General features: G+C 46.1%; 1 protein-coding gene across 1 annotated transcript in view; it reads left to right on the top strand.

Moving 5' to 3' along the window:
* LOC119978257 (sushi, von Willebrand factor type A, EGF and pentraxin domain-containing protein 1-like) overlaps positions 1-19663 on the top strand; it is a 129039-nt gene that overhangs the window by 13636 nt on the left and 95740 nt on the right. Inside the window, exons 11-17 of the mRNA XM_038819737.1 lie at positions 417-513; positions 2092-2165; positions 4416-4512; positions 5732-5805; positions 13588-13684; positions 17760-17833; positions 19076-19172. Of these exons, the coding sequence (XP_038675665.1) occupies positions 417-513; positions 2092-2165; positions 4416-4512; positions 5732-5805; positions 13588-13684; positions 17760-17833; positions 19076-19172 (610 nt within the window). The remainder of the gene's footprint in view (positions 1-416; positions 514-2091; positions 2166-4415; positions 4513-5731; positions 5806-13587; positions 13685-17759; positions 17834-19075; positions 19173-19663) is intronic.

Below are 19663 nucleotides of genomic sequence, written 5' to 3'. Positions count from 1 at the left end.
TGATTGACCAGCAGCTGTCAGTGGCAGGATTTCCAGACCCCAGGAGGATTCTGGTACGGGAGGACCAATGCTGGCCAAATTCACATTGGAACCTTCTCACAGAAATAGCGCGATGTTCGTACCAGGTCGGGGAAATCCCACTGTCGTCATTAAACCCCAGCCATGATGTTTTAGATTGCTAATGAAGATTGATGCTGTTCAATACAGGGACTACTTTCTGTGAGGCATTGCAGCTTTAGAGAAAACCCTGCATGAAAGTGATATAATTCTGAAAAATAAATTTCAAATCTAAGGTAGCCTGATATTCTGGGCAATCAAGTTGTAGCATTTCATACCTGCCATTGTCGATGAAAAGCTGTTGGGGATTTTGGTTTTTTGTACAATTTCTAACTTCTCTCATTTTATTTTGTGCCTAGCAATAACCTGTGGTAACCCTGGGGCAATCGCGAACGGATATTATAAGGCACCCAATTGGACAGTTGGAAATGACATTACTTTTTATTGTGACACTGGGTGAGTAGTCAGTTTATAAATTGCTGAATAAAATCTTTATGCTGGTTAAGGTTATTGTTTACCACAGTTCGTTGATAGTTTAACAGATTTTTCCTCTATGAATCAGAACATTTCTGACTGTATCACTTTTTCAATCAAAGTTCATGGGATGGGATTCTCCGTTCCCCAATGCCGATTTCATAATCGGCAATCCGGCAGAAAATCCCTTTTTACGACCGAATCAGGGGCAGTGTCTGTTTTCGGATGCTCCGCCCCCTCCAAAGTGGCATCATTGAGGAGCACAGCGCACGCCATTGGGATGACCTCAGCATATCACCTAAAGGCCTTCCAGCAAAGCTCCGTCCCCAATGGGCCAAGTTCCCAACAGTGCGGTGGACGTGTGGGCCGGGTTTCTCCCCCAACCGGCAGGCGGGCCGTACCGGTGCCAAAGAGTGGCGTGAACCACTCCGGTGTCGGGCCGCCCGGAAGTTGCGGAATCCTCCGCACTTCTGCGGGCTAGGCTGGCGCTGGAGTGGTTGGCGCTGCGCCAACCAGCGCCGAAGGGCCTCCGCTGGCCGGCGCGAGTTGGTGCCTGTGCGGGAACGCCAGCGCGTTCTGGTGCATGCGCAGAACCGCTGCCGTGATCCCTGCGCATGCGCAGGGGGTTTCTTCTCCACGTCGGCCATGGCGGCACTTTCCAGAGGCCGTTACTCTTTCCCTCTGCGCCGGCCTCTGTAAAGCTCTGCCATGGCCAGCACGGAGGGAAAGAGTTCCCCCATGGCATAGGCCCGCCTGCAGATCGGTGGGTGCCGATCGCGGGCCTAGTCACCCTGGCACCCCCCCTCCCCCCACCTCACCGGGGCTGGATTCCCCCGTGCCCCCCCGAGGACTCCGCAGGCCGCTCTCAGAGTCAGGTCCCGCCGGTATAGACCATGTGTATTTCACGCCGGTGGGACCAGCCAAAAACGGGTGCCGCTGGGTCGATCGGGGCCCGGCAAAACTGCCAATGGCCCCCAACCGGAGTGGCGCGATCCCCGCCCCCTCCAAAAAGCCGGCATGGAGAATTCGGCAGCCGGCGTCGGAGTGGCAGGGAGTGATTCACACTGCCCCCGGTAATTCTCCGACCCGGCGGGGGTTGGAGAAACCCGCCCGTGGTCTCAGCGGTCGGGAACCTGGCGTGGCGGCTGCAGACTGCATCTAGTGCCGCCAACAGTCGGGTGGGAGCCGTGCTGCTGGCTGGGGGGGGCTTCGGCAAGGGCAGGGGGTACTGGTGGGGGCTGGCGAGTGGGTATTCAGGGGGCGGTATTCAGGGGGCACTATCTGGCAGGTCGGGTCCGCGCACGACCGGGCCACGTTGTACGGTGAGACCGTCGCAGGTCGTTGCTGTGCGCGATCACAGACCATACAATTCTCCAGCCGTTTATATCGGGGAGGCTGTGCATTTTACGTGGTGCAGCTGATAGCCCCTCACCGGGTCTGTGCTGGGGCCATGCCGATTTTTCCCACATAAAATGCCACGGATCCTCCGGACATAGCACCAAAATCGGAGAATCCAGCCCCATGTCTCTGATAACAGGTGACTTGTTTTTCTTTTTCTAGATACATCATTGTGGGCAGGGATTATCGGCGATGTACAGCTGAGGGCTGGGATGGCGAGGTTCCATCCTGTGAACGTAAGTTTATGATTCCTTTTTTGGAAAAGTGTCTAATTTATTTTTTTTACGATACATTATTTATTCATTTTCAATGATTTTTTATGTATTGTGGATTGACATACACAGTTTCTTTCTTTTGTTAGAATATTTCAAAATTATATTTTGGATTAGAAATGTAATAATATTATACTCATTTTTATTATCACAGGTAGGCTTACATTAACACTCCAATTAAGTTTCTGTGAAAAGCCCCTAGTCGCCACATTCTGCCACCTTTTCGGGTACGGGGAGGGAGAATTCAGAATGTCCAAATTACCTAACAGCACACCTTTCGGGACTTGTGGGAGGAAACCGGAGCACCCGGAGGAAACCCATGCAGACACGGAGAGAATGTACAGACTTCAGACAGACAGTGACCCACATCGAGAATTGAACCTGGGACACTGGCGCTGTGAAGCAACAGTGCTAATCACTGTGCTACCGTGCCTCCAGTGTGGCAAAACATTGCATCATTTGGACACTTGGATGCTGACCTGGAGTTTAACTTTGAGCTGGGGACAAACCTGCTTTCTTCCAATAAATCCTCTGACCAACGTGGTCCTTAAGGCTGAGTGTGCTGTTTATTTGTTTGGAACTGCAATCACTTAAAATTGATGGGTAAAAAACCGAGAAAGGTTGGTGATTTATGGGAAATCACATGGCAAAGACAAATGTTAAGGCTTGGAAATGTTGTTTTTGAATTGTGTGTGTTTTGAGGAACAAGCTGAGAAGAAGGTCTGCCCTAGATAGCTCTTTCCCTACCTTGCCTGAAAGTCCATGCGTGGCTATCAACTTGCAGCCAGAGAACCCTCATCGGAGTACACCTCATCTGCATTTGGAAACCTGAAAAGCTGTGACAAGAATAATTGATCCAGTTCTATATTCATCTCCATGCTGAAGCTCTGTTTGTGAGCGGCTGTCTTCACACGTTGGAGATTCAGACCAACAACATCAAAATCCTGTCAGCTTTATCCTTGATGTTATAAAGCCCATCATTCATAGCCCAACTGTGCAGAAACCTTTATCTGTTTGTCATGTGTCTGTGTGCATGCGTGCATATGGGTGCTGGGGTTTTTTCTTCACAAAGGGTAGATAATTATTCTTCCAGAGTACAAGTGCGTGTTAACCAGTTCTTGTTTCAACAAAGTTTTGTTTTATAATAAATCAATCATTCTGGGTCGAACAACAGTGAAAGTAAATAATTGATCAGTTTGGTGAGTGAATTAAAAATTTCAACTACTGATGTGACCTGTGGAGCTCGAGAAACTGCACATTTCTCCCATCCAGGTCAGAACACTGATGTATTTTTACATCTTCTGGCTTTGCCCATCCAACATCTTGGAATGGGAGGAAATAGTATTCGGTGCTTTGACAAAACATTGCGTTTTAAACACTTAGAATGTGTGAAATGATAAATGGCCATTATTCAAGTTTTTCCCGCTCCCTCCGAAAGACCATGGCACCTATGGGAGTGTTGGAGCTAGGAATTGAGTTTCGGTGTGTCAGGGGAAGTTTAGGAGGTGCGAATTTCAGTGTTGTTTTAGCTGACAGGAAGTGGAAGTTTGGACCATGGGAGATCTTGGAGTGGAAGTGGTGTGTCAAGGATAATGCAATCAATGTGAATGATCCAAACTTAAATCATGCTCATACCAACTTTTCTTCCTCTTCCATTTGTATTTAAAGTTTATCCTGTCCCTGTGCCCCACTGAATTTATTATTTTAGTGCAGCCAACAGTAAACTGTTTCATTAATTTACATTGGAGTGAAAGTAATAGAAAATGATGAGGTGACAGAAAATATGGTGGAAGATGTTCGTGGCAGCGACAGTCAGGTAGTGCGGGCTCTGTTGGAAAAGTGGAAATAAGTGACCTTTGAGAAAATATTTGTACATGGGCAGCTAAATATAATTGCTCCTCCATGACATTGGTTCTCTCACCATTTGGTGAGTAGATGGAGAGCTGACATGATTTTGGTTGGCTGGTGAAGAGTGCTACCAAGTCAATGCACCGTGTTGTTGAAGACAGTGATCTGCTGTGAGATATAGCAAACCGAGAGAAAGTCTTGGATTTGTTTTGCCTTAATTTGATTTTAAAAATGACTTCTGAACATAGGAAGCTTGACATGGGTTGTGGCTAATCATCTTCATGTTAAACATTATAATTAAATAACTGGCGGCGATTTTGGAATTTTGGAACAATCCTATCTTTTCTCATGTTATCTTCTACATAGCTATAAACTGTGGTGACCCAGGGGAGATTCTCGATGGATATTATACCACACCAAATCAGACAGTTGGAAATACAGTTACTTTTTATTGTGACATTGGGTGAGTATTCAGTATAGGAATTTCTAAATAATTTTGATGAAAGACTAAAATTGAAATGTGATGAAGATAATTTCAGATAGCTATCTATCATGCTTCACATTTCTGATAACAGCACTACATGTGAGTGAGGAATCCAATTTAGTGTTGAATTATAAAAATATTTACATTTTTTATACCCATCAAGACAAGAGAGATCAGTGCTTGGATTGGAATATTAACGCAAAGATAGAAATACTAAATGATTAATGTTCGCTGGACCCATTATCTGAGCTCAATATCTGTTGTTTGCTATTTCCTCCAAATGCTGAAACTATAATCAAAAACAGCGCTAATGTGATCTGGGGGTATTACTATTTCCCTGTGCACTGTACTTTCTATGGGGTCCCACCAAGATTGTTTTTTTGCAATAACACAACTCCTGATGCCAGGGAGTCCTGAGTCCGGGGTCATAGTCTGAGGATACTGGGTAAACCATTTAGGACTGTGATGAGGAGAAATGTCTTCACCGAGAGAGTGGTGAGCCTGTGAAATTCTCGACCACAGAAAGCAGTTGAGGCCAAAACGTTTTGGGCTGGGTTCTCCATCCCACGGTGTCCAACGCGCCTTTCCTGATGGGATGGAGAATTGGGTGCCGATCCGAATGCGATGCTCCAACCCCTCCACTGGCACTGGGATCATGTATTCAGGATCACCCGCCAGCGGGAAGATGTGAATGAGTACAAATGGGTCTCGATGACCCAATTCCATCCATTTAGCGGGGCCGGCGCCAGAGTCTCGGGCCCTCCGCGGTTCCCTGGTCTGCTGGGCGGGAAATCAGGTGGGGGCGAATAACTTCTGGTATGTCCTGATGTTGTGGAGCTCACGGTGGGCCAAGAGGGCTATCCCTTAGGGGAGTTGCCCCCTAAGTCCATCCAAGGACCACCCTCACAATGCACTGCCTGCCCACCCACCTCTACCAGCCCCGCACCGGCAAGACCTCCAGAATGAATGGTGGAGAAGGCTTAAAGGGCTGAATGATGCACTCCTATTCCTAATTTCTATGCTTCTCTCTATTTGATTCCTTCATTATTCTGCTAACCACACTAACCTTTACAATGTTTTAAAGTTTATTGCTATTTTGATAGATTTATTTCTCTGTGAGCATTTAGAATTCTAATCCGGTTAGCATCCAAATAACGTCCTGGCAACTAATACAGGTGGTTTGATTTTCTTTATCTAGATACAAAATGGTGGGTAGAGATTATCGGCAATGTACAGCTGAGGGATGGGATGGTGAGGTTCCATCCTGTGAATGTAAGTTATGTTTTCCTGTTTTATCAACTGACTGACTTGCTTGTCTGAACCAAATGATTGAGCCACATTCAATGAATTGTCACGCTTATAAGACCATAAGCCACAGGAGCAGAGTTAGGCCATTCGGCCCATCAAGTCTGCTCCACTTTAATCATGGCTGTTATGTTTCTCATTCCATTCTCCTACCTTCTCCCAATAAACCAATGTATGTTGGTTCCCATCCAGGTTTTCCAACCTGCAGTATGTTGACATCCTCAAGTATGGAGTTCTTTTTTTTTGGAATTTGCCAGAAAATATTCCACATTACCTGTGCAAGAAACATAACCTATGAAATGAGAAATGACCATACATCAAATCAGTCCGGCTCCTTGCAGAAGAATTTAAATTTCTGCCCTGGTGCAAATGGGGGGCTGGTTTAGCTCACTGGGCTAAATCGCTGGCTTTGAAAGTAGACCAAGCAGGCCAGCAGCATGGTTTAATTCCCGTACCAGTCTCCTCGGACAGGCGCCGGAATGTGGCGACTAGGGGCTTTTCACAGTAACTTCATTGAAATTGAAGCCTACTCGTGACAATAAGCGATTTTCATTTAATTTCATTTCATGGTAATATTGAAGTAAAGAGCCATGGTTTTGGTGGTGGAATGTGCTAATTTTTTAATATATAATTTTTTATTGAAGTTTTTCCATTTTAACAAACACACAAAAACCTCACACAAACAGCACAGAAAATGTCTCAACATATACAAATACAGAAGGGGACATGTGAAGAACAATACAATTGGTTCAGTGCAACCACTAAACTTGGCGGCCCCATATCCATCTGTGGATATACTAGAGAGTGATGGAGAGGAGGATAAGACCACAAAAGCATGGCTACCTAGTGCACACCTTTCTACATGGCGAGTGGATGCAATGGCCACGAGAATTCAGGATAAGATCTTCGTGCCATGTTCGGGCGCGCACTAGAACATAGTCCCCTCAGCTCCATCTGTACCACAGGCATCCATAACAAGTTATGAAGTTCTTTTCTAGGATACGAGACATATCTGTACCTTAGCAGGAGCAAGTTACTGATTTTTTTTTAACCCCACAATAACAGAAATAAAAAAATTAGAGAAGTAATTTGGGAGGGTACTAGCTCCGAGAGGATATTTTACATATAAGCGCCAGATGCAGCAAAACCCCAAACTCCGGTGTAGTACAGAACAATCATCATTCCAAAATTTTTACAGAGAAGAGTAAATATTTATACAATATTTGTTGGGTTTATAATCAATGCAGCTAGTGCCTCCCAACACATTAACCATGATAGGATAAAAAAAGAAACTACTCGGAACGGAGGGTCACAGAAGATTGGGAACCAGGATACAACCATGTGCCTATGATCCCTGGCAAATTGCCCACACCTCAAGACTAAAAAGAAGGGGAAATCTGTTCAATCGAAACTTCAGCCAGCCTCGCAGAACATCCCAGCAAGAAGGAACATCCCAAGCATAAGGAGGCAAATGGATACCAACCACAGTACAAGATCTAGCCTACCCCCGCAACCCTCTCACATCGAGGAGTCATGACTCACTACACAACTAATCTCACTCCTCTGTAACCACATCCATGCCCCATCGAAAGTAGAATATTTGCATAATAAAAATAATCTGTATTGTCATAAGTAAGCTTACATTAAAACTGCAATGAACTTACTGTGAAAAGTCCCTAGTTGCCACATTCTGGCGCTCGTTTGGGTACACAGAGGGAGAATTCAGAATGTCCAATTCACCTAACAGCACGTCTTTCGGGATTTGTGGGAGGAAACCGGAGCACCAGAGGAAACCCACGCAGACACGAAGAGAACGTGCAGCCTCCCCACAGACAGGGAATCGAACCTGTGAATCTGGCCCTATGAAGCAACAGTGCTAACCACTGTGCTACCATGCCACCCTCAACATCGTCCTCAGCTGAGATTATGAAGAATAATCGTCAAGACACCCAACAATTGGGCTTCTAGGAAGGAGCATGATCCTCCCCGCCCCACCACAATAAGGGAAATACCCGAGACACAATATACTCTAATGTAACCCCCAATGGCACACTACCATTCCAAGAAAGGAGTCAAAACCTCCAGGATTAGACAAAGAATGCCATACACAGGTCAGCATCACATGCCGTAACAAAAAGGATATTATTGGCAGAGCAACGTAGCCTCATCAGAGTAAATTCATTGCTTTCCCCGAGGAGACTTGACTACGAAAAGGAGGGCATTCAGGAAACCACTATGTAAGAGTACTTAGAAGTGGGTACCTAACTCCCCCATTCAGCCTACCGTTAAGCAAAGATGGGCTCCAACAACATGGTTTCTCAGCATACAGACTCTCACTCTACCTTGTCGCCCATAGGCTACCGCCTCAGTGGAACTCTATCTCAAGACAGAAGTAGATCACGAGCCCCCAGAAGGGGACCACTGCCACTAACTACGCAGCCAAGAGAATATTGACGAAAATAAGTCAAGCATGGATTAACCGACCACACCCAGGTGTGCGCCTCAAATATTTCCCCTCTACTCCAACAGCCAGACAAAGGAGAATCACAAGGAACCCAGCCCTCTCTAGGATGCATAATCTATCTGGATTATCGTAGGAGATAAGGACGGACTCCTTCAGCCCAAAATAACACGAATACAAAAGAAAATCCAACACAGATAACCCTAACTGGGGACTTCAATCATAGAGAGGGCCTATCACACCATACCACCCTCCATCACACCAACCTTCCATCCACCACTCTGCTCTACTCAACTTCTCTTTCAGGTAGGTGAGGTGTATCTAAAATGTACTCCCTCTTTGTAAATGCAAGGATTACAGCACACGAAGAAAAGCAAGATCATGCACAACCCTCGTGTCACACTATCAATTTAGCATGGTTTTTCCATAACAGGATAACAGGCGATCCTTGCCTCAGTGCTCATATATCATACATCCTTGTCAGGAAAATAAAATAACATAAAATCAACAAGACAATGACAAGGGAATAAAGTTCATGATTATTGATAAACTGCAGGATAACAACACCACCTATGGAGCTTGGAAAGGCCAAAGCTATAGCAGATCATTGAGCAAGATTCAGGATCCCTCCAAAGTTCGAAGGACATGCCTTCACCTCCGCCACACCATCGTTCCAACACCCAGGTGGCAAGAAACCTAGGCCTCAGCAGGCAGGGGCGACTCGATGCTTCCAGCCGCCTCCAACCCCTCACAATGAGCATTGAGGACAAGGCAACGTAAGACCAGTGGCCAGAGTCTCCACCCAACCCCAAAGACCAGATACAATGTGCTCCGTTGAACTTAAAACACCTGTTGATCACCACTGGTCTCTGTCTCAGTGAGGTAACGTGATGTCTGACAGAATAACACTCTGAGTCAATAGGCAAATATATCTTTCTTTATTGCGAATGCTTAATCACCTACAGTTACATATAATTGCTTGCTGCCTTTAAGACTCACTATTCAAGGCATAAATAAGATACTACCCATCAAGGCTTGGCCAGGAGCTTGATCGGCGGTTGTCTCTGGACGCTGAGCCATGCTCAGGTTCTTTGTTCCTTCTGTGACTGTTGATCCCGGGTTGTCACCGAATAGTGCCTGCCGATGTTGATTCTAATACTTTTTCTTCGACATAGTCCTTTTGCACATCTGTTATCTGTTAACCCTTGGTGGTTAGCTATTCTTGCATGACCGCACTCTGGACTACTTCCTCATTTCAGAGGTTGGCATAATCTGGTTTTATCTGATTTCACAGGACATTACATTGTTCAGCCTTATGATCTGCAAGGTCAGCAGATATCATTTTGGTTCTGACTCAAGCCCTGAGCCTTCACACTCCACCTTCAAATCGAGATTGCAAAAGCAACTCTCAAATTTGGGCAGGAATCCCCCCCCCCCCCCCCCCCCCCCCCCGGCCCCCGGCCCCCTCTCCCCCACCGGGTGCACAAACATTCCTTGTCTGGCTCCAACTCCCCGAGATGATCAAGATAAACACAACACCATGCAACAGGATTTTCAATATCTGAAGGTGAGACCCTACCAGGGAGATTGCTCTGTTGAGTAACAGGATTCCTTTTCTCCACTTCCACTATTCTCTCAAGAATATTTTGCAATTCATCAAAGTGAGCACCAATAACCTGCACCGTGGAGCGGAGATCATCGTCTACAACGTCATTCGCAATGGCAGCCAGCATCCCGATGTAGAAAGCATTGCCGAGGCACAGGCTCGCCATTCAGCAAAACCGTCACTGCAAGCTGCTCCACACTCCGCACACCTCCAGCTGCCTCAACCAAACAGGAATTCTTTGACTTATTTTGGCTGCTCATCGCCAAAATCCAGCCAGGATCCTCTGGGGACATAGTACAAGAATATAGCCAAAAAGCAAGTAATCATCGGATGTGCATCAGGATAAACAAAAAGGATTAAAAGACCAGCAGAACCAGAGCCAGCGAAAATGCAGCGTGCAATTCTCCGCACTCACGACGGTGCGGAGAATAGCGGGTGGCGTAAATTCTTACGGCCACGCTGGTCTGACGCACCTCCTGCTATTCTCCCCCCTCCCCCACGCCCGCCTCCCGACACAAATCGCTGCCCGCCGTTTTTTTACAGCGAGCAGCGATTCTCAGCTGGCCGATGGGCCGAATTCCAAGGCCTTTACGACCGTTTTTATGAACGTCAAACACACCTGGTCTGACCGTTCGTAAAAACGGCCGTAAAGTCCCGATCTGGGGAACCATGGCACCGATTGGCACGGCCGTACCACGGCCGTGCCAAGGGTGCCATGGGCCCGCAATCGGTGGGCACCGATCGCGGGCAGCGGGTACTTACCCCGCGCACTCTTTATCCTTCCGCTGCCCCGCTGTATCCATTCGCAGGGCGGCTGAGGGGCATACCGGCCCGCGTATGCGCGGGTTTCACGCAAATGCGTGATGACGTCATCCGCGCATACGCGGGTTGGAGTCGTCCAATCCACGCATGCGCGGCTGACGTCATGTGACGCGTCAGCCGTCGCAAACTCTGGCTAGCGGGCTTAACGAAATTCGTTAAGCCCGCGATGCCGGAGTTCACGGCCGCGGGATGCTAGCCCCAACCGGGGACCAGAATCGGTTCCCGGTCGGGGGGGGGCGGAGGCTGGCGTCAAACCCGCCCGTTTTTGGTGCCAGCCTCACGATTTCTCCCGGGTGCGGAGAATCACGCCCGCAGACTCTGCTACACGCACATCACACGACCTCCCCTGTGCTGCTCATTTTAGTGGAATTGTAGCTGACAGGAAGTAATAGTTTGGCCCATGGAGATCGAGGAGGGAGAACTGGAAAAAATGCATCCTAAGCTCGTGAACAATGTTTAAATCATGTTCAGACTCCCTTCTGTTCCTTTTCCATTTTTGTTCTCAGATCCGACTATGTTTGTGCTGCACTAACTTAGTTATATTAATACGGCCTTTCGCAAACTGTTGCATTAATTTCTAACTCAAACTTGAGTGAAAGTTATAGATATCATGAGGTGCCAAAAACATGATGGACCATTTGCATGGGGTTTGTGCTCAGGTACAGCAGGTAATGCCTTGGAAGTGGGAATAGACGTTTCATCACTTTTCCAACACCAGAAACAGAGGGGACAGCATTTCATTATCCATTTTGATTGTGCTTTGGACACTCTGCATTATTTTTCAGTATCTATAGATATCTGAATAACCTTACCCTTCCACGGCTGCCACTCTTTCACCATTCAGAAAACAGGTGGATTTGGCCTGCATTTAATGCAGTTTGCCAGAGTGGCATGATGGAAGAGTTTGGGGGTAGGAATGGGGCAGGAAGACCAATGTCAGGAAAACTATTCCCAATTAAGTGCCGGAGGGTTAAGGAATCCCACCTATTGGTGGGGGGATATCTATTGGGTCTATTAATGAGTTACATGAGATTAATTATTCCTGAGCCAACCAGAGTTTCGAAGTGGCTGTGGAATTTGAGGGGAGTCACATGATTCTCCTGTTCTCAGCAAACACTGTCGGTGTTTCTTGCTGCCTTGTCGTGCTGTAAGGCATTCAATCCTTGATTGAGAGATGTGGAATTGGGAAGGACAATCGGCGCTGCTGAAACATAACACCCTGACCTCAGGACCATGGCCTCCCACCAATGTCATATGTGTCCATAGAACATAGAACAAAGAGTGCAGAAGGAGGCCATTTGGCCCATCGAGTCGGCACCGACCCACTTAATCTCTCACCTACATCCTATCCCCCGAACCCATTAACCCCTCCTAAACTTTTTGGACACTAAGGGCAATTTAGCATGGCCAATCCACCTAGCCTGCACGTCTTTGGATTGTGGGAGGAAACTGGAGCACCCGGAGGAAACCCACGGAGATACAGGGAGAATGTGCAGACTCCGCACAGACAGTGACCCAGCAGGGAATCGAACCTGGGACCCTGGCACTGTGAAGGCACAGTGCTAACCACTATGCTACCGTGCTGTACAAAGATCCAGCAGAGATCCTTGGGTTGAGGCGCCATTCATTACCAGCGATAGCCACTACTCTTGGTGACTTTGCCAGCAATACAGAGCTGCTGGCCTTGGATTGGCCAACAGCTGTCAGGGAAGGTTTTCCAGCCACCTGGAGTTTGGTGCTATGGAAGGCAGACTGCTGACCAGTTAAGTGTTGAAGGGCATTTAAATCACATTGAGCCTTCCTCATGGAAGTGACATTGGCTTCTCATCAGGGGCAAAATTCTCCCCTACCCGGCGGGGCAGGGGGTCCCGGCGTAGCGGAGTGGCCAACCACTCCGGCGTCGGGCCTCCCCAAAGATGCGGAATTCTCCGCAACTTTAGGGGCTAGGCCCGTGCCTGAGTGGCTCCCGCTGCGTCGATGGTGCCAAAACTGGCGCCAACGGCCTTTGCCGCTATTCCGCCCGGCAACGGGGCTGGCCGAAAGACCTTTGCCAGTCCACGCATGCGCCGGTGCGTGAGCGGCCGCTGACGTCACCACCGGCGCATGCGCATTGGAGGGGGTCTCTTCCGCCTCCGCCATGGTGGAGGCCGTGGCAGTGGCGAAAGAAAAAGAGTGCCCCCATGGCACTGGCCTGCCCGCCAATCGGTGGGCCCTGATCGCGGGCCAAGCCACCATGGGGGCACCCCCAGGGGTCCGATCGCCCCACGCCCCCACAGGACCCCGGGGGCCCGCTCGCGCCGCCAATCCGGCCACCATAGAGGTGGTTTAAATCACGTCGGCAGGATTGGCTGTCAGCAGCGGGACTTCGGCCCATTGTGGGCCGGAGAATTGCCGCGGGGTGCACGCCGATCAGCACAGAGGGAACGCCGATCGGCGGGGCGTGATTCCCGTTCCTGCCGATTCCTGGGTGGTGGAGAATTCCAGCCGCGGCGGGGGAGGGATTTACGCCGGCCCCGGGCGATTCCTCGACCCTGCGGGAGTCAGAGAATTCCGCCCAAGTTCTCAAACTTGTGGAAAATCCCAATGTCAGGCAGTATATTTCAGCTAATATTGTTAGTGAAGATTGATGCTATTCAATACAGAGACCAGTTGCTGGGAGGTATTGTGAATTTGCTGAAAATCCCGCACTTATATTACCATAATTCTGAAAAATGAATTCAGGGTAACCTTATATCCTGGGCAATCATGTAGTAGCATCTCATATTCGTATTAAATTTCTATGATTGACAATGAAAAACCGGTTGGATAATTTGTGTTTTTGTCCCATTTCAAAGTTTTCTCTCTTTTATTTTCTGTGCAGTAATAACCTGTGGTAACCCCGGGGCAATCACAAATGGATATTATAAGGCATCTAATTGGACAATCGGAAATAAAGTTACTTTTTATTGTGAGATTGGGTGAGTCGTCAGTACATAAATCACTGAAAAATGTTGGTGAGGGACAATATTATTTTAATGCTGTGATTAAGATAATTTCAGGTGACCACACTCCGCCAATGCAACATGTGAGCTCTGAGTGAAGCTTCCATTTCAGTCTTCAACTAGCGACTTAAAACAAAATCTTCTTAGTGATCAAGGTGAAGGGCATCAGTGTCAAAATGGAAATTCGAATGCAAAGTTATAAATGTTGGCCAGGATTCTCCATTCTGGAGTTGAAGTGCTCCCACGAGAGATGAATCATAGAACATAGAACATAGAACAGTACAGCACAGAACAGGCCCTTCGGCCCTCAATGTTGTGCCGAGCCATGATCACCCTACTCAAACCCACGTATCCACCCTATACCCGTAACCCAACAACCCCCCCCTTAACCTTACTTTTATTAGGACACTACGGGCAATTTAGCATGGCCAATCCACCTAACCCGCACATCTTTGGACTGTGGGAGGAAACCGGAGCACCCGGAGGAAACCCACGCACACAGGGGGAGGACGTGCAGACTCCACACAGACAGTGACCCAGCCGGGAATCAAACCTGGGACCCTGGAGCTGTGAAGCATTTATGCTAACCACCATGCTACCCTGCTGCCCTTTTTATAGAACAGGTCTTCGCTGGCTCTGCATGTAGGGCCCATGTGCGAGTCTCTCTTTAAACATGCAAATATGTGTGTGGGGGAGAGATTGCCAGAATCCTGGTTTCGAGCCTGCCTGAAAGCTGGAGAGCAGTCCAGACAATACAGTGAACAATGACTGCATTTTCCCTTACCCTTCCCTAACAGCTGCTGCTGAAGACAAAAGTGTTTAAAGCAACAGCTGTTACAAGTGTCAGAGACTTCCTCGAAAGCCAAGGAGACTTGAAAGGGCTTCAGATCCCTTGACACCCTTGAAATGCCAAACGTCCATTAAATTTCACACAGCAATACATTTCACCAGCCAGTGATTGACAGGTTTATTAGACCACAGACAGGTGCTTGGTGGATTGTTCATCTATCTTTCCCTTCGCTCTTGAATGCATCTCCATTATCCTGCTAGATGCTAACCACAATGTTTACAAACACTCTTGGTATAACTGCCAACTTTGCACCACATCAAAAGGGAGTTTAGATTTAACTTTATCGTCACATGTACCAAGGTGCGGTGAAAAGTATTTTTCTGTGTACAGTCCAAGCAGATCGTTGCATACATAAAAAACAATGGTATATGATAAATACACAATGTAAATACATAGACACATTAGAGAAGATGTGTGGAGAGATCAGTTCAGTCCATAAGAGGGTTATTTAGGAGTCTGATAACAGTGGGGGAAAACGCTGTCTTTAATTCTGTTAGCATGTGTTCTCAGACTTTGTGGTTCCACTTAGTGGTTCCACTTCCTCTTATTCACAGTAGAAAGCACTTAACTGCTTTTGATATGCTGAGGAGCTGTAAATCATAGCAAGTTTGTTTATAAACATTGTGGTTAGCATTAATTCCGGATACTTGAGATGCATTCAACGTGAAGGGAAATAAAGATTTTTTTTTCTAAAACTTTAGAGTGGCCAATTAATTTTTTCCAATTAAGGGCTTTTTAGCGTGGCCAAACCACTTACCTTCACATCATTGGGTTGTGGGGCGAAACTCACGCAGTTACGGGGAGAATGTGCAAACCCCACACAGACAGTGACCCAGGGCCGGGATCGAAACTGGGACCTCGGCGCCGTGAGGCAGCTGTGCTAACATCTGCACCACCATGCTGCCCTTAAGGGAAACAAAGATAAACAATCCACCAAGCACCTGTCTCTGGACGACTAAAACTGTCAATCACTGGCTAGTAAAATGCATTGCTTTGTGAAATTGAATGGGAATTTTGTATTCCAAAGGCTGTGAAGGGATTTGAAGCCGCTGCCACCTGTAACAGCTGCTGCTTCAAAATCCTTAACCTGGGGTAGCAGATGTGAGGGAAAGGTATGTGAAAATGCAGTGATCTTGCACTGTACTGCCTGAATTGCTCTTCAGCTGGATGAAGACAGACACAATTCACTAGACTCTGAGGTGGTCCCGGCGGATTGGAAATTAGCAAATGTGACACCACTGTTTAAAAAAGGAGGTAGGCAGAAAGTGGGTAATTATAGTTAGCTTAACTTCGGTAGTCGGGATGATGCTGGAATCTATCATCAAGGAAGAAATAGCGAGGTATCTGATGGAAATTGTCCCATTGGGCAGACGCAGCATGGGTTCATAAAGGACAGGTCGTGCCTAACTGACTTAGTGGAATTTTCTGAGGGCATTACCAGTGTGGTAGATAATGGGGGGCCAAAGGATGTGGTATATCTGGATTTCCAGAACGCTTTTGACAAGGTGCCACACAAAATATTGCTGCATAAGATAAAGATGCATGGCATTAAGGGTAAAGTAGTAGCATGGATAGAGGATTAGTTAATTACTAGAAAGCAAAGAGTGGGTATTAATGGGTGTTTCTCTGGTTGGCAATCAGTAGCTAGTGGTGTCCCTCAGGGTTCAGTGTTGGGCTCACAATTGTTCACAATTTACATAGATGATTTGGAGTTGGGGACCAAGTGCAATGTGTCCAGGTTTGCAGGCGACACTAAGATGAGTGGTAAAGCAAAAAGTGCAGAGGATACCGGAAGTCTGCAGAGGGATTTGGATAGGTTAAGTGAATGGACTAGGGTCTGGAAATGGAATGCAATGTTGACAAATGTGAGGTTATCCATTTTGGTAGGAATAATAGCAAAATGGATTATTATTTAAATGGTGAAATATTAAAACATGCCGCTGCGCAGAGACTCACCTGGGTGTGCTAGTGCATGAGTCGCAAAAAGTTGGTTTACAGATGCAACAGGTGATTAAGAAGGCAAATGGAATTTTGACCTTCATTGCTAGAGGGATCGAGTTTAAGACTAGGGAGGTTATGCTGCAATTGTATAAGGTGTTAGGCTACACGTGGAGTATTGTGTTCAGTTTTGGTCTCTTACCTGAGAAAGGATGTACTGGCGCTGGAGGATGTGCAGAGGAGATTTACTAGGTTAATCCCAGAGCTGAAGGGTTTGGAAGGGCAGCACGGTAGCATTGTGGATAGCACAATTGCTTCATAGCTCCAGGGTCCCAGGTTCGATTCCGGCTTGGGTCACTGTCTGTGCGGAGTCTGCACATCCTCCCCGTGTGTGCGTGGGTTTCCTCCGGGTGCTCCGGTTTCCTCTCACAGTCCAAAGATGTGCAGGTTAGGTGGATTGGCCATGATAAATTACCCTGAGTGTCCAAAATTGCCCTTAGTGTTGGGTGGGGTTACTGGGTTATGGGGATAGGGTGGAGGTGTTGACCTTGGGCAGGGTACTCTTTCCAAAAGCCGGTACAGACTTGATGGGCCAAATGGCCTCCTTCTGCACTGTAAATTCTATGATTACAAGGAGAGGTTGAGTATACTGGGACTGGAATCGTTGGAATTTAGAAGGATCGCGGGGGATCTTATAGAAACATATAAAATTATGAAGGGAATAAATAGGATAGACGCGGGCAGGTTGTTTCCGCTGGCGGGTGAAAGCCGAACTGGGGGGTATAGCCTCAAAATAAGGGGAAGTAGATTTAGGACTGAGCTTAGGAGGAACTTCTTCACCCAAAGGGTTGTGAATCTATGGAATTCCTTGCCCAGGGAAGCAGTTGCGGCTCTTTCATTAAATGTTTTAAAGATAAAGTTACATAGTTTTTTTGAAGAATAAAGGGATTAAGGGTTATGGTGTTCGGGCCGGAAATTGGAGCTGAGTCTAAAAAAGCTCAGCCATGATCTCATTGAATGGCGGAGCAGGCCCGAGGGGCCAGATGGCCTACTCCTGCTCCTAGTTCTTATGTTCTATTTGATTCCTATTTCACTTTTCTGCTAATCTAGTTGTGTGGTTGTTATTCTTTACCACAATATGTTGAATAATTTAATTGATTTTTCCTTAATGAATCCTCAAATTCCTACCTGATCAGCAAATTGTAACACTTTCCCAATCAATCTCCATGACTCTGATAACAGGCAGCTTGTTTCTTTTCCTAGATACAACATTGTGGGCAGGGATTATCGGCGATGTACAGCTGAGGGTTGGGACGGTGAGGTTCCATCCTGTGAACGTAAGTTTATGTTCCCCTGTTTTGTAATGTGACTAGCTTTTGCTTTTTACTGACAAATTATTGACACACTTTCAATGAATTGTTAATAATGTTAATTCATGTTGAAGATTTCTGAATATTTAGATTGTGCAAAAAGAGAAATTATCATTCATCAAATCAATCCTACCCCCTCCAGAAGATTTGAATCTTCATCGCTAGCACCACCATTACTGTTGTAGCAAATAGCCAAGTTTTGAGGCGTGATAAGGAAGGAAAGGTATGAGTACAAAAGAAAAATAGCTTGTAATAAGAAGATAGAAAGTTAGACTTTCTGTACATATATAGAGAATTGTAGAATTAAAGGAGAAAATAGTTAACAAAATGAGCATTGATCCTATATTGAAAGCACATGTGGGAATTGATAATAGAAAGTAGGAGACAGCCGTTGAATTAAACAAATATTTTTCATGAGCCTTCACTATAGAGGACTTAAGTAACATCCCAGAAATAGCTGTAAATCAGGAAATGGATGGAAGGGAAGAACTCCGGAAAATTACAATCACTAGGGAAGTGATATTGAGCAATTTGTTGGGGCTGTGGGCTGACAAATCTCTGGGTCCGGTAGACTTTACCCTAAGGTTTTGAACAAGGAGTGGCAAATTAGATAGTTTATGTATTGGTTTTAAATTTCCAAAATTCCCTAGATTCGGGGAAGGTTCCATTAGATTAGAAAATAGCACATGTGACTCCTCTATTCACAAAAAGGAGACAAACAAAAGCAGTAAATGACAGACCAGTTAGCCTCACATCTGTCATCGGGAAAATGTTAGAAGCCATTATTAAAGAGATCGTAGCAGGGCGATTGGAAAAATTCCAGGAAATCAGGCAGAGCCAACATGGTTTACTGCAAGGAAAATTTTGTTGAAGGTTTGTGAGGTGTTGCAGATTGAGAGAAAATCTTGTATTTGTGTTGCCATATATTAAAACAGGTAATTACAAACCTGTGAGGCAGAAATTTCCAGCAATCGCACTGAGGGAATGTTCTGGTCCTGTTGAAGTTGATGGACTTTTGAATGGCTCTAAGCATTTCTGGCAGGGGCCATCACAGCAATAGGGCCATCAGACTCTGCCCGTGGAACTTGATGTCGTGAAGAATTCTGTTGTCTCTATTCAGCTTCATATTAAATATTCCAACAAAAAAAAATTGCTGGAGAATTTGGAGTTTTATAATAATCATCTTTTCTTATTTTACTTTCTGTGTAGCGATAAACTGTGGTAACCCAGGAGAGATTCTCAATGGATATTATACCCCATCAAATCAGACAGTTGGAAATAAAGTTAATTTTTATTGTGACATTGGGTGAGTAGAAACTAATGTATAATTTTGGTGAGGGACTGGATAATTTTAGTGTTGTGATTAGGATAATTTCAGATGGCTGTCTCTTGTGTTTCACATTTCTGATAAGAGCACCCAGTGTGAGCCCTGAATGAGGCACTAATTTAGTGTTGAACTCACAATTCTAAAAAAAATCTTTGTGCTGATCAAGGTGAGAAATGTCAATGCTTGGACTGGAAAAGTAATGGAAAGCTGAAAATGCTGAATCTGTTAATGATCCCTAGCCCATAATCTGAGATTAACATGGGTTGTATGTGTCTGCTGATTCCTCAAAATTCTTAAACTGCATTAAAAATCAGCTAGAAGGTGAGCTGGATGCACCAATATTTCTTCTGTACAATGTACTTCATACAGGATCTCAGCGACAGTAATTTATTTCATGACAACACCACTGTATTTGATTCCTTCATTATTCTGCTAACCTGGTCCCATTTTTAAAAAAAGCTTTTGGCTAT

The sequence above is a fragment of the Scyliorhinus canicula genome, chromosome 15, assembly GCF_902713615.1.
Source record: "Scyliorhinus canicula chromosome 15, sScyCan1.1, whole genome shotgun sequence".
Classification (NCBI taxonomy): domain Eukaryota; kingdom Metazoa; phylum Chordata; class Chondrichthyes; order Carcharhiniformes; family Scyliorhinidae; genus Scyliorhinus; species Scyliorhinus canicula.
Note: the sequence above shows the minus strand (reverse complement) of the source record. Positions and strands in the feature narration are given on the sequence as shown.